The 26,764-nt window shown below is 38.0% G+C and overlaps 1 protein-coding gene across 2 annotated transcripts in view; it reads left to right on the forward strand.

The window, feature by feature from the left end:
- Window positions 1-19,582, forward strand: part of LOC106882630 (uncharacterized) — a 38,891-nt gene extending 19,309 nt beyond the window's left edge. Inside the window, exons 4-7 of one of the 2 annotated variants that reach the window (XM_052975124.1) lie at window positions 5,466-5,499; window positions 6,355-6,455; window positions 7,586-7,609; window positions 16,809-19,582. In XM_052975124.1, the coding sequence (XP_052831084.1) occupies window positions 5,466-5,499; window positions 6,355-6,455; window positions 7,586-7,609; window positions 16,809-16,810 (161 nt within the window). In that variant the 3' untranslated portion in view covers window positions 16,811-19,582. The remainder of the gene's footprint in view (window positions 1-5,465; window positions 5,500-6,354; window positions 6,456-7,585; window positions 7,610-16,808) is intronic. The other variant, XM_052975125.1, reaches the window with a different exon arrangement.
- Window positions 19,583-26,764: the final 7,182 nt, after the last annotated feature.

Genomic DNA, 26,764 nt, shown 5'->3' on the forward strand with positions numbered 1-26,764 from the left:
TAGCATGGAAAGCGGACGTTAAACGATGATGATGATGATGATGAAAACCATTGTCATTTACTTTAGCTTTTCATGTACTGACTTCAAATCATGCTAAACTCAACTTTGCCTTTTATCCTTCTGGGATCAATAAAATAAGCTCCAGTCAAGTACTGGCCTTGGGCTTTATTTGATTTACTCCTTTTTATCAAAATTTTCAATCTTGTGTCTATTTGAGAAACCATTATTATAGAATGGCTGAGGGTAGCAAGCTGGCAAAATCATTGGCATACCAGATAAATGCATAGTGGTGTTTTGTTCTTCTTTACAATCTGAGTTCAAATTCTGCCAAGGCCGACTTTGCCTTTCATCCTTTCAGAGTCAATAAAAGAAATACCAGTCAACTACTGGGATCAATGTAATCGACTGGCCCCTCCCCCAAAATTTCAGGTTTTGTGCCTATAGTAGAAAGGATTATTATTAAAGCAGCAAACTGGTGGAATCTTTATTTAGCACACCGGGCAAAATGCTTTGTGGCATTTCGTCCGTCTTTATAGTCTGAGTTCAAATTCTGCCAAGGTCCACTCTGTCTTTCATCCTTTTGGGGTTGTGATATAATTGACTAGTCCCCACCTCCAAATTTCACGCATTGTGCCTTTAGTAGAAACGATTATTATTATTAAGGCAGCGAGCTGGCAGAATCGTTAGCATGCCAAGCAAAATGCTTAGCAGCATTTTGTCCTTCCTTACACTCTAAGTTCAAATTTGACTTGACCTTTCACCCTTTCAGGGTTGATGAAATAAGTACCAGTTATGCATTGGGGTCAATGTAATTGACTATCTCCTGCCCCCAAACTTGCTTGCTTTTTGTGTCAAAATTTGAAACCGTTATTATTGTTATTGTTGTTGTTGTTGTTGTTATCGTTATTATTCTCAGAGCTCTCAATTTTACTTGCTCTGGTTAATTTTGTAAGAGCAGACAACAGCCTGTTGTCAGGTGTCTCTCAGTCTTCTTCCATGATACTCAACACCCAAGTACCAATCTCAAAATCCTCACTGTTCCCAATAAAGCATTTCTCTGAGCATCTTCTATCCTCATGTCAATTCCACTTCCTCCAACAAATTTCTCAAACCTGGTTGTTAATGCTTCTAATCCCTCTACAACTACTGGGATGACAGTTACTTTCTTCATTGCTCACATTCATGCAATTCTGTCTTTTAGTAGCTTGTACTTCTCAATCTTTTTCAATTCTTCATCATCCACTCATACATCTCCAGGTATGGCAGTATCTATAATCTTGGTTTCCTTCATCATTTTATCAACTACAACAATGTTTGGTCTCCCAGTATCAATTACTAAATTAGATTGGATTGCAAAATCCCACAAGATCTTATACTCATTATTCTCGGTGACACATTCTGGTTTTATGCTTGTACCAATTTAAGGTCCTTTCAAGACTGTACGTCTCACACAATCTCCAGTGAACATACCTAGCTGCATTATCATACCTCCTTTTGTATTTTGTTCCTTTTGAGCCAAATTAGAAATTGAGAAATTGACAATTTGACAATATCTCAAAAGGCTCAGTTATTATTGAGAATGGGCACCTGGCACATAGAATGTCATCAGGTGCTCACAACCCTCTATCAGTTGAGCAATGGGATTGGTGGATGTTCTGCTTTAGAAATATATAGAGGATTAGTGCCAGGGAAGTGAGACAACTTTCTCAGGGAGACCCTGGGTGCCAATGAGAATGAACTGGCTAGTCTGTTCCAAGGGACTATTATGGATAATTTTCAGATGTCCTTGGCCTGGCAGTGCTACCTGAGGGCGCTACCAGTTGGAGATAAACTCTACAGGAACAGATGTGCTGTCGGACAGACTTGTCCAAGGTGCATGCAGAGTGATGAAACCATTCTGCACGCCCTCTTGTTCAGTGTCCAGGCATTGCTGACTTGTGGGGTTATGTTAAACAGCTGCTGTCACATGTGCGACATCTGTCTGTCGGCTGAGTCTGTAGTGATGGTCGCAATGCTGCCCTCCTTCAATTGGGCAGGCAAGGCAGCTTTCCTTTGCCTGGTGGCTGTGGTGAAAGAGGTTGTTTGATGGAGAAAGTTGAAAGGCATGAAGACATATACATTCCTCTTTGGTAGAGCTCTCATTTACTTCAAGTTCCACTTGAAAAAAGAAGTGCTGTTCTTGAGTGAGTTTATTAAAAGGCGGATGAAAGTTGTCAAAATGGCAAGAGTGGATGTACCTCTCTAAGTGTAGACCTGCGAGTTGGAGAGGGCACTCACTCCTAGGGTTTCAAGGAAATCTCGGATAGTGGGGTTCCTCGATTATCCCTAGAGGCCTTCCTGTATCAGGAGGGCCCACATCTCTATCATCTTCCCCATCAATTTTTTTTTTACCTTTGTATGTTATGCATATGTCCCTTGCTTTTTCAGAGTATACTGTGTATACTTTTTTTTATATCATTTCATTATTATATGTAAACCCCAACACTTTATGTTTGTATCTGTATTGTCCCCCTCATCCTTCGCACATTATTGTTATTATTATTCAGGTGGTAAGCTGGCAGAATCATTAGTACGCCAAGCAAAATTTGACTTTCCATTCCGAGTTCAAATTTCACCTAAGTCCATTTTGCCTTTCATTTGCATTTGCAAAAATTTGAAACCATTATTATTATTATTCTGTGAGCTGACAGAATTGTTAGCAAGTTGGACAAAATGCTTACTGGCATTTCTTCTGACTTTGGGGTTGATAAAATAAACACCAGTTGTAGACTGGGGGTTGATGTAATCAACTTATCCCTCTCCTAAAATTTCAGGCTTGTGCTTATAGCAGAAAGGATTATTATTATTATTGAAAGGAAGTTAGAAACTATTATTATCATTAGTAGTAGTAGTAGTAGTAGTAGTAGTAGTAGTAGTAGTTGTAGAAGAAGAAGAAGATTGAACTTCAGCTGTTTATCAAATCTTCCCTCTTTGGTGAGTGTCTTTTTGTGCAAACTTAAGAAAGTGACAGTGTTCTTGTATCAAGAAGTGAGCTTTGGTTTTAGATATGTCTGCTTAATGAAACCAAAACAATCCAGGAAAATACAAAACATATACTTAGGTATCCTAAGTAAGTGAAATAAATATGTAAATGTTTAAAAGTCACTTATTAAATATTATCATTGCCATTTAACGTCCACTTTCCATGCTGGCATGGGTTGGACGGTTTGGCTGAGCTTGCCAGAAGGCTGCACCAAGCTCCAATCTAATCAAGCAAAGGTTCTACAGCTGGATACCCTTCCTAACGCCAACCACTCTGAGAGTGTAGTAGGTATTTTTACGTGCCACCAGCAGGGAGGTCAGTCAGGTGGTACTGGCAACGACCATGCTCAAATGGTGCTTTTTACATGCCACTGGCACGGGACCAGTCAGCCGGCACTGGCATCAACCACACTCAAATGGTGCTTTTAATGTGCCACTGGCACAGGTGCTAATCAGGCAGTACTGTCATCGGCTATGACAATGATTTCACTTGCCTCAACAAGTCTTCACAAGCACAGTTTATTGCCCAATGATTGAAGGGAACTCTGAAATGGGCTGGTTATGCTGCACTGGCATAGGCCATGGTTACGGTCTCATTTGGCTTGCCGGGTCTTCTCAAGCACAGCATATCTCCAAAGGTCTCGGTCACTTGTCATCACCTTGGTGAGACCTAATGTTCAAAGGTCATGCTTCACCACCTCATCCCAGGTCTTCCTGGGCCTACCTCTTCCAGAGGTTCCCTCAACTGCTAGGGTGTGACACTTTTTCACACAGCTGTCCTCATCCATATGACCGTACCAGCGCAGTCATCTCTCTTGCACACCACATCTGATGCTTCTTAAGTTCAACTTTTCTCTCAGGGCGCTTACACTCTATTGTGTATTCACACTGACATTACACATCCAGCAGAGCATACTAGCTTCATTCCTTGCAAGCTTGTGCATGTCCTCAGCAATCACGGCCCATGTTTCACTGCCATGTAGCATGGCTGTTTGCCCTCATGCATCATACAGTCTACCATTTACTCTGCACCAGCAGAGGTAGGAGCTCTCTGAACTTTGCCCAGGCTATTCTTATTCTAGCAGCTACACTTTCAGAGCACCCACCCCTGCTACTGACTTTGTCACCTAAGTAACGGAAGCTATCAACTACTTCTAGTTTTCTCCCTGGAATGTGGCAGAAGTTATTCTCTGCACATTTTCAGTGTTTATTGCTCCTGAGCATCTGCCACATACAAAAACTATCTTCCCAGTTAGCCTTCCTTTGATATTGCTGCACCTCTTATGTGTCCATAGCTTACACCAGGTACATCTTAAGGAGTTTCTACCTATGCCTTTTCTACAGATTGAGCAGGGCCATCTACCTGAAGGGAGTTTTGATTTGTCTGCCTTCCTACTTATTAAGACTTTAGTTTTTGCTTGATTGACTCTAAGGCCCTTCAATTCTAGACCTTGCTTCTACACCTGAAACTTTACCTCTAATTCTGATAGTGACTCAGCTATAAGAGCAAAGTCATCAGCATAGAGAAGCTCCCAGGGGCAGCCTGTCTTGAATTCCTCTGTTATTGGAGGACTATGATGAATAAGAGGGGACTGATCCTTGGTGGACCCCTACCCCTACCTGGAATTCTTCACTGGACTTGTTGCCAACCCTCACCTTACTGACAGCATCCCTGTAGATGGCTTGTACAGCTCTCACTAACCATTCATTTATCCCTAGTTTCCTAATTGGCCACCAGATAAGGGATTGGGGGATCCTCTCAAAGGCTTTCTCCGTGTCAATGAAAGCCAGGTACAGACGTTTATCTTTGGCTAGGTATTTCTCCTGCAGCTGTCTTACCCGAAATATAGCATCAGTGGTGCTTTTCCTTGACAGAAACCCAAACTGCCTCTTGTCTAGACTGACTGTCTCCCTAATTAGTCGGGCTATGGCCCTCTCTGACTTTCATTACCTGATCCTTTAACTTGATACCTCTGTAATTATTTCTATCTAATGCATCACCTTTACCTTTGTACCAGTTGACTATGGTGTTGCTATACCTGTCATTATTAATATTAGATAATGTTTCCTATATTTTTTCAAAAAACACAAAATATATTTTTAAAATATTGTGATCAATACATCATTTTATTTAAATTGTTAATTTATTCCTCTGTTTTCATTTGATTCTCTAACAACTGCTGACTTGTGACAACTTTGTTGACATGAACAAACATACCAGCTTTTGATTCACTGTGTAAAGCAAAGAATGAACTCCTTTCGATAATTCTTTCTTTGACTTCTCTTTTTCTTCTCTTTCTCTCTCTCTCTCTCTCTCTCTCTCTCTTTTGCATAGTAGGATTATTTTTGTTTTACCAACTTAGTATAATTTAGGATATTTTACTATCTAAATTTTGTATAATCAAAATGTTATTTGAAAATATTGACAATTTTATATTCTTCAGCTGAAAGGAAAGATTTGTCTGAAAATGAATACAGGTATCAATTTTATATTTTTTGTTTGTGAATATCGTTTATTTCATTTATATAATGCTTCTATAAAGAAACAAAAATTCCCTCTGCTGGTTTATGCTGCAGCTGCAAATTAACTGTTTTTACCTTGAAGCTGCGTGTGATGGGAAATTTATATTATACTATGGGCACTTGAAAGAAATTCAGCTGTGTTCCATCAAAAATATTTCCTCAAAATGAGCACTTATGGTTCATTGGCTAATGCAATAACTAGCAAAATTTAGTGATATGTAAACCATATTGCACCAGGATTAAAAAATAGTTTGTATATTTGTTGCTCCATGAGACAACTACCAAAATTATTGGAATATTTTCTGCATTGCATACCCTTAATAATTCTATAGAAGGAAGGATGTTACCACAACACAGAATTACTTATTAGCCTTTGAGATTCTATGCCTAACATGGTTTAAGACCAATTCATTGTTAGGTACCTTCATTCGAGTTCACTGCATTGCAAACATTAGGACCAAGACCCAGGTTCCATCCTCTGCAGGTGTTCAGACTGGACATTAGCCTCACTAGATTAAGAATGAGGTCTGCAAAAATCATGGATACTGTCCTTCTTTACTTGAATAACTTGATGAAGAAAAGAATGAAAGAAAGAGCCTTCAAAGCTGCATTCTAAAACTTGTAATCATTTGATTTTTCTAACATTGTCAGAGATGTGCTTTCAGCTTTTTGCTATAGTTCAAACCAAACTTTCATCTGATTTCAAACCATCACCACTACAATCATCATTGCTATTTTCACTTTCATTATCATTACTATCATCACCACCACTATCACCATCATCATTTTATTACATCTTTACTTTTTCAGCAATAATATTCCAATGAAGAATGTTAATAAATCTTCAGTTGGCGGACGAAGAAACAGAGATCTTCGTAATGACAACGATCAAGAAAAGCAGGCAATGACAGGTATTATTATGGCTCTTTTTCATATTTCTTTATTCTATAATTATTCAAGCTACAGATGTCACGTGTCAACAGTTGATGAAATAACGAAGATTGGCTATTATTTTTTCTCAACAAACATCAGTCCATTATTTACATGGAAACACAAGCTTTTCTCTATTATCATGAGCTCAATCCCTGTAAATATGTCTTAATACAAGCACAACACATATTAACCAATACAAAAAAAAAATCACCTATTTTCTTCAGAATCGGATGTTGCAACTGTACTTCTATTAAGTTGTTCGTGTCTTTATGGAAGTGAACACTTGGAGCCTTAAACACCTATGTTAACAGAAAAACTGATTTCCCTTAGGAAACTGACAGCCTTTGTTGGTCATATTGCTAAAGAACAATCATGAAGATGAGACACATCCATTGTCTGGTGAAGGACATTGATTACAACCTATTGTTTCGTTTGGTTAGCTTTCACTTAAATACTTAGGTTTGTTCAGCTTTGACATAGACAGTCCCCATCTATCATAACTCCAAACAAACACTGGATATACACCAATGGTTATCTAATACAAAACATCTCAATTCTGATGATGGATTGGGACAAGACTGAGAAGAATGAAAGTGACACATATATCCACATTGATTTTATATCAATGTTATTGATCCCTCATGGACAAAACTTGTACATATGTCATAGTAAAGTTTACTTAATTCACTCTCTCACCATATAAAGACTTATGTATCCACTAATATTTACTCAGAACTACCACAATGACTCGTGCCTTTAAACAGGACTATCACACAACAACTGTGTCTCTTTACACAGGACTTTCACACTACAACCATGTTGCCTTTATACAGGACTGTCACACGACAATTGTCTTACAATAACTGTGTTGTCTTTACTCAGGACTGTCACACAATGTCTGCATCTTTATACAGGGCTGTCATACAACAACTGTCTTTACACAAAACTGTCACACAATGACCGTGTCTTTACACAGGACTTGTGCAGTGACTCTTTTTAATGGAGGGCCTCCACTCAGTGATGGTGTTTTTCACAGGACTGACACATGACAACTGTGTGTCCTTACACAGGACTGTCAGACAGTAACTTTGTCTTTTCTTTGTTTTAGCTTACGAAGATGATCCTGAAGCATGTAAGTTACAACTATATTATGCAGAACAGTTTTTATTTTTCTATTTATGCAAGGGGGGTGGGTTTGTTTACTTTCAATATTTTCCCATTCACCATTTGCTTCAATTTACCACCTTTCATCTAACTTGTGTGCTGGTGTTGGCATTTTATATTAACCCATTTGAAACCTAAAATAAAATGCATTATCTAACATTTATTTGGTTACACATTCAGTTAAATAATTGTATTTGTTTTTATTTAGTGTTTGCATATGATTTTCTTATTCTTATTTTAGTTCAATTTGCATCTTGATTATAAATTTATTTCTTCTACCGTAGCTTATGACTTGTAAGAAAAAAGGGCTTCTTTTTTTTAATTTCCTTATTCATGATGGTTTTATATTCTGTAAAACCTCTAGATGTTTTATATCTTGTATTTATATATGTTGGTATTTGAATGTTTCCTTATTGCCTCTGCATGTTCTGTTTTGTTTAGGTTTTCTACACTTAACATCATCCTTAAAAGTTGAACCTGCTGTCATTAATTAAAGTTATTGTATATTTTTGAGAACATAAACTTGGATTTTCTGTGATGTTCACCCAACATGGACTGTGTTTTAGTTTCCTCAACTTCGATTGTTGCTTTTACTGAAAAACAATTCTGCTCTGAATTTTAGTATTTAGTCAGGCTAAAATTAATAGTCAGTAGGTTGTACTGTAAAGATGTAGTTTAGTAAATCGGTCTGTTTTACTTGTGCAGGCAGCACACCAGTGAGTTACCCACTTGCCTCCCACTTCTCTTGTCTTCTACTATTATATTTGACACTATTGAACTTGTTAAAGTGCACACTTTATCAGACTGTCGTGCATGGGAAATGAAAAGAGGTTCACCTACCTTCCTCTTGTCAACCGCCTGTCTAGTAGTAATCTCTCCAATGATTCTACCCTACCCCTGTCACCCAGTATAAGCAGCTGCTATCCGACCAACCCGGGAGTGAATTCCCTCAAGTCCATTTGTGATGCCTGCAGTGGGCAAAAAGAGGACAACGCTTGCCTCTCTACCCCCACTTCCCCTCTCATGCTTCCTTCTCTGGTCAGCCCCTTGACCATTGACAGTATGATCCTCTTCTTCCAGCTCATCCCTACACACACACCCCTGATCTCAAAGATCCCCTCCTCACTTCACTCCATGTCGAAATCTACCCCCCACCTAGGTGGGCATCTTGTACGTTGTGATGTTCTTAAGCTGGGAACCTCATTCTCTTCCTCTTCTCCAGTCATCATCGGACGAAGTAACAATCCTACGAACATCTAAGACGTGACACAGCATTCCATCCACAGAAATGTTGTTTTTGGAATTGACAGCTGTCACTGTTCGTCTGTTCTACTCAGTTGTGCTGCATGCCTTTGGCGACTTGACCCAGACTTTATTTCCCACCTCCATGAATCCTCTCTCTTCCACAAGGTTTACTCAGATGCCGACATTCATATTTGAATATTACTCTATGTGGCACAGACTCTTTGGCCTGTCCTGATTGGGGCGACATTTTGTACCGGAATACTGTTTCCAGCGGTGAGATGTGTCCCCTCTCTGCCATGGCCTTGATCATTCGATGATGTCTCTCCACGATCCCATTTCCACTTGGCCTGTATGCTGCTCTGAAAAAGCGGTGCACTTTCCACCTGTCAAGCATCTCCCTCAGCGCCTCTGAATGAAACGCTGTGCTTTTATTCAGCAGCAATTCGTCCACAAGGCCCCGCTCTAAGAATACCTTGTTTAGAATACTTGCCATTCTGTCCGCAGTGCCTGCTCTCAGTTCCCTCCAAATAGAGATCTGGCCTGGCCCTCAGTCAACCACCAATTGTGCTCTACCGAAATTTTTCCCTGTTCATGCACACTCAGAGCAGGGTCGATGGATTGACACCTATCACAATTCCCAACCACTTTTTGGATGCTCCATCTAGTAACATTGGCGTCAGTCCTCTTGGCAAGATACAGGGTCCTATCCATGCCCATATGATGCATGGTATGCAGTCTCCTTAGTTTGCAATCATTTAACCGACAGACTACAGCTAACCCTTGCTTCAAATCTTCTGGCTCCCCTAACCAGGCCTTTTTCACCCTGGTTAGAATGTCTGCCTTGTTTCTCTCTGAAGACACAAAGACCATATTCGGCTTCAGACCGAACTTGCCAATCGGCTCTTCTAGAACCCCTAGGCAGCACTTCACTAACATTTCTGCAGGCCTTTTGGTTTGCACCCTCTTCTCATTGGTGATCCAGCCAAGCACAGTGGCTGAATTTGTCTGGATTTTGATGGAGCACAGCCCCCATTTCAAGGCCAAATTCACTCCCTTTAGCACTGCATCCAACTCAGTGACATTGATATGGTTGTGGTAATCTGCTCTTCGAAGCCAGGCCACGTCCTCCACTGCAGCACCTCCAATTTCCAACACAATTCTTGTTGCAATGCTGCTAGCATCACACCATACAGTCCCATTATCCAATTTGAGCACATGCCAGTTCCCTCTAACTGGGTCTTCTGCTTTCATCCTCTCCAGGATTTCCCACATCATCACCACCGTCCTCTCTCCCACCTTGTCACCCCTGTTCTCCCCTTCTGCTCGTCTCTTGGTGTAACTGCATGCTGTACGCAGCCACCCCATGATCGAGTTGTGACCTACTAATTTCCCACACATCGAGAACAGTTCTTTCCTGCTGATGTTGGTACCCAGCTCCAGGATCTCATTCCCCCTCTGAAACACCAACACACCTGTTTTGTCTCTTTGAAGCTTAAGCCCCAGTGCAGCTCCTCCAGCCATTGGCTCTGGTGGCTTTATAATCAGCCTGAATTTCTTCAGATGTCTCTCAACCTCTGTGGCAGGCACTACAATTTCATCCACTATGATGTCATCTATATAGGAATTGGTAGTCCTCCTTATCCTCTCTACCTTTCTCAGGATAGATTTGAGCACTCTCACCATGATTTTCGGTGTAAAATTCAGCCCGAAACCCAGCCTTGTCAGACAATATGTCCAGCCCTTGTATTGCATCAGATGATGCTGTCACAGTTTGTCGCTCACATGGAGCTGCAAATATGCCAACTTAAAGTCAACAATCGTCTCCATACACCCAGCATCTCACTGCAGATGTCAGTTGCCTCGCTACCTGTGTAGCACAATACATGGCCATCCATCTCCTGAAAGTCCAGTACCGGTCTGACTTTGCCCTATGTTGGCTGCACCACTGCCATTAGAGGTAGCACTCTGCTCACCACCTCCTCCTTCCATGAGATAAGGACATCACTTGCTCCTGGTAGGTCCTTTCAGGGTATGCTGGTAGCAGCTCACCCTCTTCTTCAATGTCAGGGTTTCCAGCGCCACCGCTGACCATCAAGTGCTGCCCAAAAATCTTTTCTTAAATGGTGTAAGAAGTGCAGCCCCTTGCAGAGCTCTTCTCCCTCTCACATTCCTAACTCATGGTGCACAGCGCCCCCATGGCACCAAACGAAACCATGTCTCCGCCAACACTGACACCTCCAAGACAGTCGGCCGCGTCCATCCCCATTACCACATCACATCAATCCCGTCTACCACGTGGTCAGTCACGATCGCCTGCTGTCTTCACATTGTGCCTTGTACCGCTATCTTCATGTCGCTGCTACCCTTGCATTTGATTTTGCTGCCGTTGACCACCCGAACACTATTCATCCCTTTCCATTTCTTTGTCACCCTCAGGGTCAGGAGAGACGTTGTGCAGCCTGTGTCCATGAGAGCCTTGAATGTGTTTCTCCTGACCACGACCTCAACTACAAGCAGTGTCTGCACAAGCGCCTCTACTGATTCGTGGGGTAAATTTGATAGGTTACAACTTCCCTGTGGCCTTTTTCCTGGTCACAATTTCAAGCGATATGCCCAATCTGTTTGCATTGGTAACAAATTGGTCCGGGCTCACGCAGTCCCTCTCCATGTGCGGTCCCTAGCACTTAAAACACCAGCTTGTGAACAGCCGCTGTTGTTTTACAGCAGGTTTCTTTTTGTCTTTCACCAGCTGTCGTGCAGCACCGCAGGCTTCTGCAACCACCATCACTACTGCCTTCCACTGGTGTTTTGTGTCAACATGCAGGCTTGAACAAGGAGCTCGCTCATTGCCATTTTTTTGCCACCTGGCAATTGTTGTAGCCACACCAACACATCGTCAGGAAAGTCATTCACAAAAGTTGGTCGTGTTACCTTCTTCTCCAAACCCTCTCTTGCGAGACCGGAAAGCACAGCCAGCCTCCGTACCTCCACAGCATATTCATCAACCTGTTCCCCTGTCCATCTGACTGTTCCCAGCTTAGCAAAAGCTGTGTAGTCTCCCTCTGTGTAAGCCTCTCTCAAGTGCTGCTCGATCTTTGCCTCACTCAGTTGTTCTTCATACATTTTGAGGTACAGTGCCACCATGCTCACTTCCAAATACAGCACCTTCAGTCTTGCTACAGCTTCGATGCTTTGTAGCCTGGCCACAACTTTGACCATTCCAATCCAAGCTACTACGTCTCCATTGCTATAGAAAGGTCTGATGACATCACTGCCATCATATGTTAGGGGACTTGTTGAAATAGCTTGTCTTGCGTGGGAAATGAAAAGAGGTTCACCTACCTTCCTCTCATCGACTGCCTATCTAGTAGTAATCTCTCTGACGGTCCTGCACTACCCCTGTCACCCAGTATAAGCAGCTATCTGACCAACCCAGGTGCCAGCTCCTTTACGTCTGTTTGCGATGCCTCCAGCGGAAAAAAAGAGAACAATGCTTGCCTCTCTCCCTCCACTTCCCCTCTCATGTTTCCTTTTCCAGTTAACCCCTTGACCATTGATGCTATGACCCTCTTCTTCCGGCTCATCCCCACACAGTTGCCTTTTATTTCAACAACCACATGATAAACTGGTTTGTCTTCAACTGGCAGTGATGTTGGTTCTCTATGCAGCTTAATGACATCACTCTGTCATGTTTGTTTTATTGTTACGGAACAGGTGTCACCTGTCATTCTGATAACTTCTAGTTTTTACAATGGGTTTCTTACACACAGTAAAATATCAGTATTATTCCTAAGGGATTTGAGTTGCTTAAAACCATGACACTATCCAACGAGGTGATATTTGTGTGGTCACGCATCCTATTAATAATAGCTGCAGTCAAATTCCCTCAAACCACGCGCTGCTGTCTTAAAACAAGGACATTGTGGTTTTAGGTATGCAAAAAGATGGGATAGTCAAAGCAGGAATGCCTTAAATCAAGTCTCTTCTATCAGGAACTCTTGCTTTTATCCTTCGATCAGTTTGTCCTTTATATTATATTTAAAAGTCAATGGAAGCCCTGATATCTATGGAATCAATTACTGATTCTATTTATTTATTTCACTTTTTAATAACTTTAGGCATTCCAGATTAATGTTAGTGTTATGATAATTAATATATTATTAATACCTTAAGCACTGACCACAAACATGTCTGTGATTAGACAGGGTTTCGTGTTTCATCTATGAATTAATAATATTTCAGTCTTCTTTGTGTCCAAGAGTTTTCATTTTAACCATACAGTCAATACAGAATACCTGCTGTTCTTCAATAGTGTTTTTCGATATACTTAAATATTAAATTCAAAGAAGCGGTTGATAATGTAACTGTGTCATTGTGTTGTGTATCCTACTTCAGTATCCCTATTTTATAGGTTTATGCAGTTCAGGAAAATTTTGGTGTAGGTTGTAATTATAAACATACATTAGTGTCATCTTCAGTAAACTTTGCTGTAGCATGTTAGTTTATTCTTTTGGAGCAGTTGTCATCCACTGTTCATCATTCAGTTGTAGTTACTTCAGCATTGACTCTTTCCTGATGTTGATTTAGACATTGAGTTCAAGCCCAATATTCTGTTTCATCCTTGATTTAGTATTTGGAAAAGTTATCAGACTCTATAGGCCACAGTTGTCAAACCTTATTTTATAGAAGTAAAGATCAACACAAGTTGATGCTGTACGGGATATGCTTTGATGTCTGCCTCAGCTCTTTACTATACTTGATAATTGTAAAAGTGTGATCATCCTTTAATTCATTTACACAATTGAATGTCAAGTTTATTGTCTGATTTCAATGTCGCACCTCACCCCCTCCTTTCACATTGCATTTCCCCCTCCCTCCATTGCTTTCATCATTTTGGTATTGTTTACATTTAATATTTTTTTATTTCAAACTTTTCCTTCTGCTATGATATCAAAATATTGAATGAATTGTTTATTTCTCATTATTTAGTCTCAGTGTTCATCCTATTTTGTTGACTATATAATTATATAAGCTTTTTATAATATTATCTTTACAACTTTGTTGCAAAAAGTGTCACTTTCTTGGTCTTATTTGATGTTGTTGCTTTTAAGAAGAGAATGAAATCTTTCTATTATGACTGCACACATGTCTGTGTATCTTTGGTGAATATATTTGTGATTACTCAAAAGTCTCAAATGTATGTCTTGTGTGCTTCATTAAATTAAAATCTTGGCTCATAACTTTCTGGTGCATGGGGTTAATACTTGTTTCAAATCATTTCATTTATCAGTTGACAAGGCTACTTTCAAATGATGAGAGGATCCAAACTTCATTACTAACCAATTCATTGGAACTGTGACCAGTGACTGACAACTATATTAGTTTACTGTTGTCTCTTCTGTGTATTTCTGACACTTCCAATAAAGCATTTCTCATTTCTACTAGTGTCCGCTTCTCTGCTCTATTCCCTCTATGGTCCCTCTTCACTTTTTGTCAACATTGGAGTATTATTCCTATTTGTTCTAGGCCAAAAATATCTGTTCCATATGTTTCTATCATAAACAATTATTACTATACTCAGTGTAGTACAATGTAGCATTGAAAGAGGTTAGGTTTATACATGTCTAATACACTAGTTGATTTTGTCTCCTTGGTCTTGAGCTAGTGACGGAAGCTTTACATGATTGCTGAATATTTTAGAAACAGCAGCAAAACCTTCATCAAACAACTGGAAAATGTATACATCAGGAAGTGTAGTTCATGATAAACTATTTGAAAAAGGACAGGTGGTCATGCTTGGAACACTTTTGATCATGACTGAAAGATTAAGAAAATTAATAGTCTGAAATATAATTGAAATATTTTCTTTAAATACTTATATCTCCGCTACTTTTTCAATCTGTTTGATCTCCAGTCATCATCATCAGGCATCTTGTTCCTGGATATGTTCATAGTACTCTACTGGATTTGAACTAAAGAACTTTATTTCTAAACTAAAGGTGTACTGAAGCTGAGCAGAATTACAACTTTGGCCTTCTTTGCTTTTTGTGTTAATGCTACATGCAAACAATTCACTTTCTTCACATATTAACATCTAACAGCTAAATCAACTCACTTTTTCCTATTGAATAACATCAACATTTACAGGAATTCTAAAATATTCCATTGTAAAATGGTTTCTCTTAAAAATGGAATTAAAAGTTTATCAATTACCGCAAATGTAAGTCTCACAAGTAACTGATTTTCTGTCAAATATATTAATCTGTGGAAATGGTGAACTAATATTTGATATAATATCGACCACATACCAAATTGACCCCAAATCTTTAAAATGAATTGAAACTTTTGAAAAATGTTTGACATTGGAGGAACAAGTCTTTCTGTGGAAGAATTAGTTTTGGCTCGGGATGAATGAACCTGAATCTGGGGGGACAAGTCAAGAACAAGTCTGATTTTGGAGAAGCTGATTTGATTTATTGGGACAGAGGATTTAAACTTAAGAGAACATTGTCTTATTTGCTATCTGCAAAATTTGCCCCTACAACATCGGAAACTACTTCAAGAGAATAATTCATTGTTACAACTAAGATTTACTAAAGTAGGTTTTAGTGATATTAGTACTTTGCTGATTGAACCGTTAGTGTTCACTACCTAAAAACTAATGTGCTGCATTTCCTGGTTGCTTCAAATGAATTTTTCAGTTTCAAGCAGCTACAAAATATTACTAAATTAACAGTGGTAAGTTTTATGATTTCTACTTAAAAAAAAGAACAAAACTGTAGGTATGTATCCAAGTATAAAACTGTACCACTACTTGAGTATATAGCAATTTTCATTGTTATGTTCATTCTTAAGAGAAATGGAGCCCACTCGCAAATGCAAATTCTTGAGGATAAAGTTAGTTTTACTGAAAAAATTAACATATATGGCTTCAATGCATTAGAGCAGCTTTTTAAAAAAGCATCAGATATTTTAGTCATTGAAACCAGCATATACTGCTTGATATAACAAATGCATGTGTTTTGCAAAGTTTCACTTGGATTACTTCTTGACTTTGTTAAAAAACATTTTTCATTGAACAGTTATTGATTGGGATAATATATGAAAATATGATTGAACTATATGATGTAGACAGTTGATTGATTCAAATTAGATATTTCTAAGATGCAGCTTTCTTAGCTGCTTCATATAAATTAGTTTTTAAGATAAAAAATATTTGTAAGTTGCTAGTGGTAGATTTCGTAATTTATATTTAAGCAACTAATGAGTTCTTCAGTATTTAAATGATACTCTTATCTTGTCAGCATATAAACTGTTCTCTTGTGTTCAGTACTTTAAACCATTCTCTTGTTTTCAATATTTTAAACCATTCTCTTGTTTTCAATATTTTAAACCACTCTTGTTTTCAACATTTTAAGTCATACTCCTGTTTTCAATATTTAAACCTGTTTTCATTATTTATACGATACCCCCATTTAATCTGTATTTAAATTATACTCCTGTCTTCAGTATTTTAAACCATACTTCTATTATTTTCTATCTTTGAACCATACTCCTTTTTTCAATATTTAAACAATACTCCTATCTTCAGTATTTTAAACCATATTCGTGCTTCCACGATTTAAACCATACTCCTGTTTTCGTTATTTAAATCATACTCCACTCTAATTGCATTTAAACCATTCACTCTATCTGTATTTAAACCATACTCTTGTCTGGTTTAAAAACTCTGTATTTAAATCATATTCTGTCAGTAATTAATTCAAACTCATGTCATAACAGTAACAGATGGTGTTTGAGACACGCTTTTGTTTATTTATATGAAATGTGGACTTTCCAAAATCCAAGGGTTATTCACTCTTATCTGTGTTTATAAAATTTAAAGTTTTTTCTCTCTCTTTTTTGTTTTCCAATTTCCACAGGAGCTGCCAAAGCTTGAATCCTCTACCAATGTTATCAGCCTAAATTTCTCCCATGGAAGGACAGCCGCAGCAACCAATTTGACCTGAAACAGATGAATTGAGACTAATGAAATTGTGTAAAGCATGTGGAGCAAATGTCTAAAATCCACCTCTTCTCTCCATTATTCAACATCAATCAACAATTTGACCGAAGTGTCTTAAAGCCACACTGGTCATTTCAGCCAGAGTGGTCAACATGGTTACATTTCTTTTTGTTGTTCTCTTGCATTGCTGCCCTCTTTCAGCTGTTCTATAAAATCACTACTATTTTTCCCTAGATAAAAAAGCTGCTAATCTATGGATATCACTAAACTCTCTGTCTTTCTCTCTTTGTCTCTGTCTGTCTGTCTCTCTCTCTCTCTCTCTAAAATATAAGTTCAACCATAAAAAAATACAATAATGCTGTGTTCTTTCTCTTCTTTCTCTCTTCAGTCAACAGCATTTCATTCCTTTCTCCTTTCCTGTTAGCAATTCTTTTTTATTGCTGGTTTCTAAGTAGTTGTGGAGAATTTAAAAATACTTCTTTCACCTTTTTTTTTTTTTTTTAAACTCTCAAACTTTCACATATACCTACAAACAAGAACACTCCTTACTCTTAAAATTTTATTGAGATGTTAAATTTATCCTCTTTAATTTCTCAATTTCCTTTATTTTTAATTTTAATTTTTTTTTTGTTTCTCATTTTGTTTGTGAATATATTTCTGCATTTGAAAATGGAAAAAAAAGGCATTTTATATTTTTGATTCATTTTTTTATTTTTGTAAAAGCTTAACTATTTAGATAACCATAATATTCCTGTAAGATCATAAATATGATTCTCTAAAATCATAACCACCCCAGTTGCCCCGTATTCGTATGATACGTTTTGAAAATCCCTCTATAAACACAAAATATTGAACTTGCTATTGAAAAATTCACTCTTTCCATACTGCTGCTTCAGTAAATTCCTCAGATCCCCACTCCTGCTACAGTAAAAGATAATCAGAGAATAATTAATAACCTTGGAATTAACTAACACAAAATTTTCTTATAAGTTGTGAAATTTGGTGCCAGGGCAAGGCGCTTGCTTGAATTATCTCCCTTCACTCAATGAATGTCAATTAGGTTACATAACTTTGTTTACCGTTTCCTCGCAGACTGACTCCAAGTGAGCCAAGAGGAGTGGAGGGGATTTCCTGCATCGTGTAATATGCACAAACTGCTGCAACACTCCCATGATTGTTGAAACTGCTTTTTATGTCTTGTGATTCCATGACGGTTTTCTCTTAATAGTAAATATTCTTGAAAATTTCAAGATTAATAGTCTAAATGACATCATCATCATCGCTAGCAGCATTATCATCATCATAATCATTATCATTTTTCTTGAACCATCGGATCTGTATTGATGTTTTTGTTTGAATATTCAATCTCATTTGGCTACTTGCAAGAACTCTTCTCAAATTAGTTCTTTGAACGACAAGCTTTTTCTTGGAGCATATTTACAGGAATTACTTTTACACATAATACATTTCATTCTGTGCTGAAACACTCAATGTTATCACTTTATCATTTCTGTTCCCTGCATTTTTCCACAATCTTGCTTGATTTGGTATAGTTTAGCTTAACTAATACAGGGTGCTTAACTATTTTTGGTGTCACAGACATGATAGGAATGTAACAACATAAACATTGATGTTATTATGATATTACTCACTCTTTCAGTCACACACATGAACAAATACATATATAAAGAGTTATATAAAAAAGACACTTAACAACATCTCACCTCTGACCTATAAGATGGGAATCCCTGAATTAGATAATTACTGTCCAAAACTCAGTTGTAGTTCAACGGAAATATACATGTCTAAGATAATATATATTTTGCCAACTCCTTTGAATTTGTAGTTTTTGTATTTCATAGTGTAAATTTACCATATTTTTTGTTTTAAGTCTACTGCTTCATAGCAACATTGAGTAAATAAACAATATTTTCATTGTTTTCCTACATTTCTGATTCTTAGTGCTGCTTTATCATACCAAGATTTTAGGTTCGCTCCTGTGAAACGTCTTTTAGATAAATATAACCCCTAGAATTCAAGGAGACTAGTGATGGTCAGCACCAGTGAGATTTGATTCAAATATGTTTAAGAAAGTGAAGTATGTTGTAACAAAGGAAGAAAGAAATCTAACACCTCGAGTCAGACATATTTTTTTAAAAGGCCTTCATCAAGCCCTTTTGTCATTCTCCAATAAGTCTTGCCGAATATATTAGATTTTCTCTTCATACCACCATGTGCCATTTCTTTCATTTTGTATATGGTTTGTTTAATGCTCCTTTTTAAACAAGTAAAAAAGAAAACTACTTAATTATGTCAACATTTAAGAGAAAGTAAATCTTTTTAAAATATGCATTTCAACAATTTCTCTTCCATTAACAAAATTTTCTTTTGCTCACAGATCCACATTCTGGCTTTCTGTTTATTTTTTGTTGTTTTGTTTTATATAATGTACTATATATATATATATATATATATATATATATACACACACACATGCTGTTTTCTTAAGTTCTGAATTGCTAACCCAAGCAAGTTTTATAGGAAAAAGAGAAAGAAAAAACAAAAACAGGAACATTCATGATCTCTCTCTTTTGATGAAGTGGGAGGCACAAGCAAGCTTGGTTAATGCTATTTTACTACTACTTTTGTTTAATTTTTTAAAGAAACATATTAGATAAACATTCCAGCTTCTTCCATTGTTTGTTTTTTATTTTTCCTTTTACTTTTTGCTATTTTATATATGTATGTATATATATGCGTATGTATATATGTGTTGTGTGCTTCCTAACTGTGTAGTCTTGGGTTCAATCTCAATGTGTGGTACCTTAAGCAAATGTCTTCTACTATAGCTCCTGGTTGACCAAAGCTTTGAGTGGATTTGGATGATTGAAATTGAAAAGAAGCCCATCACACACACACACACACGTGTGTGTGTGTGTGTACCTTTGCCTTGACATCACATAATATTTGTAAATGAGCATCACTGCCATACAAGCTATGTTGTTCAGTTGAAGTTTTCCGTGAAATACCTGTCTAGCCACAGGAAATATTACCTTTGTCTGGAAACAGGCAAGGGGTGGAGCAGGAAATTCTCTGGTTGTAGATTTACCTCAACAAATTCTGTTTAATCCATGTAAGTATGAAATAGCAGATGTTAAATGATGATATATATATATATACATATACATATACAAGAATAAGGGCAGGGAATCGTCAATTAATAATAGAATTAATAATTAACAATTTTGCCAAGTAGTTCAGTATGAAAAAACCTTTATCGGTAAAACCATTTATCATCATAAATATACAGGGATTAGCATTGAGTTGCTTCTCCAACATACTGAAAATTTAGAAATAGCAGTCAAAGAACTACTGATTCTAAACTACAAATTTTTTAGAGAAAAAATTTGTAGTTTAGAATCAGTAGTTCTTTGACTGCTATTTCTAAATTTTCAGTATGTTGGAGAAGCAACTCAATGCTAATCCCTGTATATTTATGATATACATATATATATATATATATATAGGCGCAGGAATGGCTATGTGGTAAGTAGCTTGCTTACCAACCACATGGTTCCGGGATCAGTCCCACTGCGTGGCACCTTGGGCAAGTGTCTTCTACTATAGCCTCGGGCCAACCAAAGCCTTGTGAGTGGATTTGGTAGACAGAAACTGAAAAGAAGTCCGTTGTATATATGTATATATATATGTGTGTGTGTTTGTGTTTGTCCCCCCACCATCGCTTGACAACTGATGCTGGTGTGTTTACGTCCCCGTAACTTAGCGGTTCGGCAAAAGAGACCGATAGAATAAGTACTAGGCTTACAAAGAATGTCCCGGGGTCGATTTGCTCGACTAAAGGCGGTGCTCCAGCATGGCCGCATTCAAATGACTGAAAAAAAAAAATACGTACATACCATTGTTATCATCACCATTTAACATCCATTTTCCATGATAGCATGGGTTGGGAAATTTGATAGGAGTTGGCAAACCAAAGAACTGTACCAAGTTTCACTTTCTGATTTGCCATAGTTTATTAATACATATATGTATGTATATATGCATTTTCTATAATTACATTGAGATAATTTTATGCTCATTTTCCAAATTGTGTACCCTTGTCTATTTCAACAGAAAATGTAAAATAAAGCATTTTTGATTAAACCAATTGGGTAAACATCATTGTTGGATGAGTGGTACAATAAATATAAAAATGGCAATGATTAATTTTGTTTTTCTAAAGCAACTGTTGGTACTTATTTACTATAAGGTGTGCATGTTTCTATGAGTGTACATGCATACAGGTGTGTGTATGTGAAAGATGGTAGTACACTTGATACCATTTGACTGCCCAGTATCCAAAAATGTTGGTAAAATCCATGCAGTGTATCCTATGTAATCTTTGGTTGCACAATAGGTGTAGTGGAATTGAAGGTAGACTGACACTGAAGGGAGATTTATGTTTTATGCTAGATGTACAGGAGTAGTGATCCTTCAGAACACCAGTAAAATTGTTTGCAATGCTCAGAAGGTTCCCTAGAAGTAGATAGCTTCTGTTTACTTGGTGACCTAATTAGCAGTAGAGAAGGGTGTAGTGACCAGAATTAGATCAAGGTAGAAAAAGTTCAAGTGGCTATTACCATTGCATGTGTAGAAAATGTTATGATTGCATAAGATGTCACTGAATGCAGATGTGTGAAAACTGGAAAAAAAAAAATGAGGCATGATCTACTGAATATGTAATGTTAATGTACATGAATGACAAAGCAGAGAAGAACTGAGAGAATTGGGTATAAAAGGGATTGATGACAAGACTTGGATCTAAGTGATGAAGACTGATCTCTGGAAGTTGAAGCTTACAAGAAAGGTGACAAAAGGAATGCAACAAGTGGTGAGATGTGTTCAAGAGGACTCCTTTAAATCATGCTAGTTGGAAAAGTCGGTCAAAAAATTACTTCTGGTTTGTTATGCTTCCTCTGTAAGGGATACCAAGAGAGGTAACCCCATACTGACAGAAAGATGTAGCCTTATAATAAGTCAGTCAATAGTGACTGATTTTTTACTCATAGATCTACCAACTTTAGGTTCAAATATGTAGGTGACATTTAACTTTTAAAGGCAATTTTACTGTAGTTTACCACAGAAAAAATTCTTGCTTATGGCAAAAAGTTTAAATGCACTATTAGCAGCTCAGTGGCAACATTTGTTGGATTCTTTGATGCATTTCTAGCCTTCCCCAGTCCAGTAGGGAGTACCAAAAGAGGTAACCTTGAGTTAAGAACGCCCTTTAGATAGACTATTTCTCTGGCATTGGTGAAGTGCTCAGTCAAAACATCTGAGTCAATGATGACATAGGAGATACCAGTTCAAAATTCAAAGCCAGATTACATAACCATGTTAATTCTTTTAAATACAAAAGAAAATTGCACTTCATTAACCAAGTCCATCTGGGACCTCAAAAGAAAATAGACAATTTCTTTTCATGGTCTATTATAGGTAAAACTCTTCCTTACAAAGACAGTAGTAACAGTAATTTGTGCTTGTGGGAGGCACTAGAAATTCTCAATTGTAACTTCAATAAGTATAACGAGCTATTAATCTCATATTCACATTTAATAAAATGCTTAGAATTTCCCCCAAAAATTCCACATAAACTACTTACCTAACATTAATGACAACATTTTTTTTTCTTCCACTTCCTCTCTCATATAACATACTATGTACTTATTTCTTATCTATTCCTTAAGTATTATACTTAATTTAATTCAATTCAATTTAGCTCTAGTAAACCTGATGTTTCTCGAATGGATTATAGATTTTACATATATAAATACATACACAACCACACTGCTCACTTGTTATTTAGCTATTTACAAATTTCTCCTGCTTTAACTTATCTGCATATCACCTTTTCATAGATTAGAGTTGTAAAAGTATAGTATTAATTCCTTTTTCTCTATATTATTTGGACTAGCATACTTTTAAGCTTGGTGCTGTCTTGTTCTGTCAGGAGTGATTTGGGTAAGTTTATGCTAAATCAAAAAAAGTGATTTAATAAGTCAGCTACTGAACTATCTGGATGGAAAATTCTTGATGTTTATAACTAAGAATATTCAACCCTACTTCCACTAGTACATATATTTGCTGGAAACTGAAAATTGACAGTAATAAATTTATGATCTAACAAGAATAATTCAGGGCTGACTGTTTTGCTAATTAATTGATTAATTATACACACAAACCAATGTATAGCAAAGGAACAGTTCCTCTAGCCATCCAGAACAACTATAACTTCGAAAACAGTTGTGCAACATCTTTTATTTCGAGTTTGATTGCTATTTGTGTGTGCATGTATGTATATATACATAACTTGGTGATAAAAGAATGATGTTATCATACTGGCTGGTGACATCAATGGTGATGTTGGGAAGGACTCTGATGGATTTCATGGTGTGCATGGAGCTTATGGCCTTGGTTCTAAAAGTGATGCAAATAACTTGCTGGTCAGCAATACTAATTTAGAAAACCTGCCAGCCATCTTATCTATCAAGTTGGTGCGAACACCAGTCAAATTGACAACATTTGACAGGTGGTTACTTTTGAATGTCAAGTCTTTCACAATTGAAGAATGTACAACTCAACATAGATTTGTGGTTTGCAACTTCAGAGTTCAGGCTAGACAGACCCAGAAACACATTGGTATGGAAAAGGTTATGGAAGCTTAAGGACCCTTCAACTGGCCAGAGATGTAGAGACATCCTAAAAGAAGCATTTGAGAAGATGGAGAAAGATTTAGAGATGCATGACATAGAGGACAACTGGAAGTTCTTATGGGATACTTACTGGGGGCTGCATACCTAATCTGTGGCTGGAGCAAAGCTTCTGCCAGAATAAGGGTGATGTGATGGAGCAGAGCCAAAAAGAGAAGAGACACAATTAGGAAGAATGGAGAAGTGGGGGAGAATCACTACTGATGCTATTTTCACAATCAGGCAATTTCAAGAGATGTATTTAGTGAACTGTTGTACTTGGTCTTTGTTGGAAAAAGCCTTCAGCTGAATAGTTTGCTCTGTGGTATGGTGGTCTCTAAGGATACTAGGGATAGGTGAAAGCTATGTACAGGGGTACTGTCAGTAAGATGAAAGTTAGCCATGAGTTTAGTGAGGAATTTGGTGTACATGCTCAGACCTCAGCTCCCTCCTATTCATCATCATCCTCCAGGCCATAACAGGAATTTAAGTCTGGCCATCCATGTAACAAAATTAGAGAAGAAACTCCAGGTATGGAAACAAGACCTGGAATTGAACAGCCTTAAAATTAACTTAACAAAGACCAAGTAAGCATGATAACAGACAGGACCCTACCCACTTCAGGTAAAAGGCATTGCTTAAGTATAGAAAAGGTGTGGGTAGGAATTCCATTCAGTGTACCTAGAGCAACCTATGGACTTACAAAAGGTTCGGTGGAACCACAGGAGGATTAACAGAGAAAGTAGTGTATGTGTGTGTGGAGGATACACAAGAGCCATAAAGTCAACAGATACATGGGAAATTGATTTTCTCAAATATACCAGAGGCTTTCTAGAGGTTATAGATAATTTTTCTGCTACCTAGGTGATCAAATTAGCAGTGGAGAAGGATGTACAAAAAGTGTGATTGTTAGAATAAGAATAGGATGGAAATAGTTCAGAGATTTCACCTCTATTGGCAAACACAGGTCTCTCTCTCTCTAAGTGAAAGTAAGGTTATGTGAGACGTGTACAAACAACAATGCATCATAGTAATGAGACATAGACCTTGAATGCAGACAACATGCAAAGATTAAAGAGGAAGCTAGTATGCTCCACTGAGTGTGCAGTGTCAGTGTACATGTGCAACAGAACACTAGTGTATTGAGAAGAATGTTAGGCATAATTATAAGTGTCAATCACTCAAAGTGGAGGGAAGCCATGGAAGAGGCAGACCCAGGAAAACAGGGGATGAAATATTGAAGGTTGGTCTCAAGATTCTGAGCCTTATGAAGGAGATGACAAAGGACTAAGATATCCTGGCACCTTGCTGTGCTTGAGAAGATCCATCCACTACAACAGAACTGATATCCTAAAACCATCTTGTTAAACACTTGCATGTATGGAGTTCCATCCCACTTCCATTCTCATCATCCCATCAAGTTCCCCCCCCCCCACATCTCATTCCCTAACACTCATCACTTCTTTATCTCTATTATTATTTGGCTACCATAATCACCTGAGAGCAGAATAGGCTCTACATCCCCTTCCTTTCATTACCTTCCTCTTCCCAGAACCACTTCTATTACCTTCCCTTATCTTTTTTCCAGCCATGTTCTCTCTCCTTTGCTATACTCCATCCTTAGTACCACTTCCATTTCTCATTACTTTCCTCCAACCACACTCCCTCCTTGCTGCTATATTCCATCCTTAACACCTCCTTTATCCCCTATCACTCCCAATCCCCTCACATATCTAACATAACCCCTCCCCTGGACCATTCCTCTATCTCTCACCTTCAGTTACTAGAGTCACCTCTATCCCATCTAACCCTCTCTCCTCACATTCTTATGAAATTTTCCCTTCTGTGCCTCCTGTACACTCATCCAGTCCAGTAGTCTATATCACTTCACCTGTAGTCACCACTGTACCTTGAGGGTATATCCTGACATATCCATCACCATCTCTCTCACTCCGGCCACCTCTCTCTTTTCTCCCTTCTGTTCCATCTGGGGTATCCTTATATATCCATTACAGCGAGGTAACAACCATCTCTAACCTCTTATCAACTTACAGAAAGCAACCTTCTCCCAGTTGAGAGGACTTCGTCTTGCAAGCTATTTGGTGACCCCCCCCCCCACAACAATGCTAGTGCCTTAAAAAGAGCACCCAGTACACTCTGTAAAGTGGTTAGCATTAAGTCAGGTATTCAGCCATAGAAACTGTGCCAAAACAGATTGTAGTAACGCCGTGCGCATGCGTAGTCTCACGCATGTGTGGAATTCAACAACCAAGCTTTCCCGCTTTGATCGATCTCTTTCTTACTGGCCAGCGATTGAGCAAGGATGTGTCTAGCTGTCTCTCCATCTTTCGAATTCACGCTAAACAGCTCACATCAACATACCAACGTCCCAACAACCATGTTCTCACACACGGAAGACGTCTCAACAAACAAGATTAAAGATGTATATTTTCCACCTTGAATAAATATTGTTTGTGTTGATAGTTTGGAGTTCAGCGTTCCGTTCAATTTCTAATTTTATATAGGAAAGTTAGGTGTACATCTAATGATGTATAACCCACTTCTCTATACTGGTGACCCCGACGTGATTCAGACACGCAGCCCGCTGAGCTACAATAACAACTATTTCTATATAACTGATAACCAACATTCCTATAAAGTGGTGACCCCGACTAAGAAAAAACGCGGCCATGGATTCTGGACTACCAACCTATAACTGGTGACCCCGACTAAAGTACAAATGCGGCCATGGAGACTGAACTACCAAGCAACGATGACCACTAACGCCACCAACATCTCCAACCATAGTCAACACGACTTACTATGTACACCGAACTAAACCACCGCGGAAAATCTCTCTCTTCGATTCTGTTAGGTGACTTAGCTTCACCACGATAATAAACAGACAAGAATTACAGCCTGTGATACTTCCAATTGTGTACTCAAGAACTTGGTATAAAACTCTCACGTGTACTGACTTTCTATCTGCTGTAATATCTCGCATACATATAGACGGCCTGTCTTTTATTATGTTCTTATATGTCGCATTCACACTCTCACATACACATACATCTTTTATGCCACACTAAATATCTCTTGTTATTCATTTTATACGGTTGTGTTT

This window comes from Octopus bimaculoides, chromosome 20 (assembly GCF_001194135.2).
Source record: "Octopus bimaculoides isolate UCB-OBI-ISO-001 chromosome 20, ASM119413v2, whole genome shotgun sequence".
NCBI classification, from domain to species: Eukaryota; Metazoa; Mollusca; class Cephalopoda; order Octopoda; family Octopodidae; genus Octopus; species Octopus bimaculoides.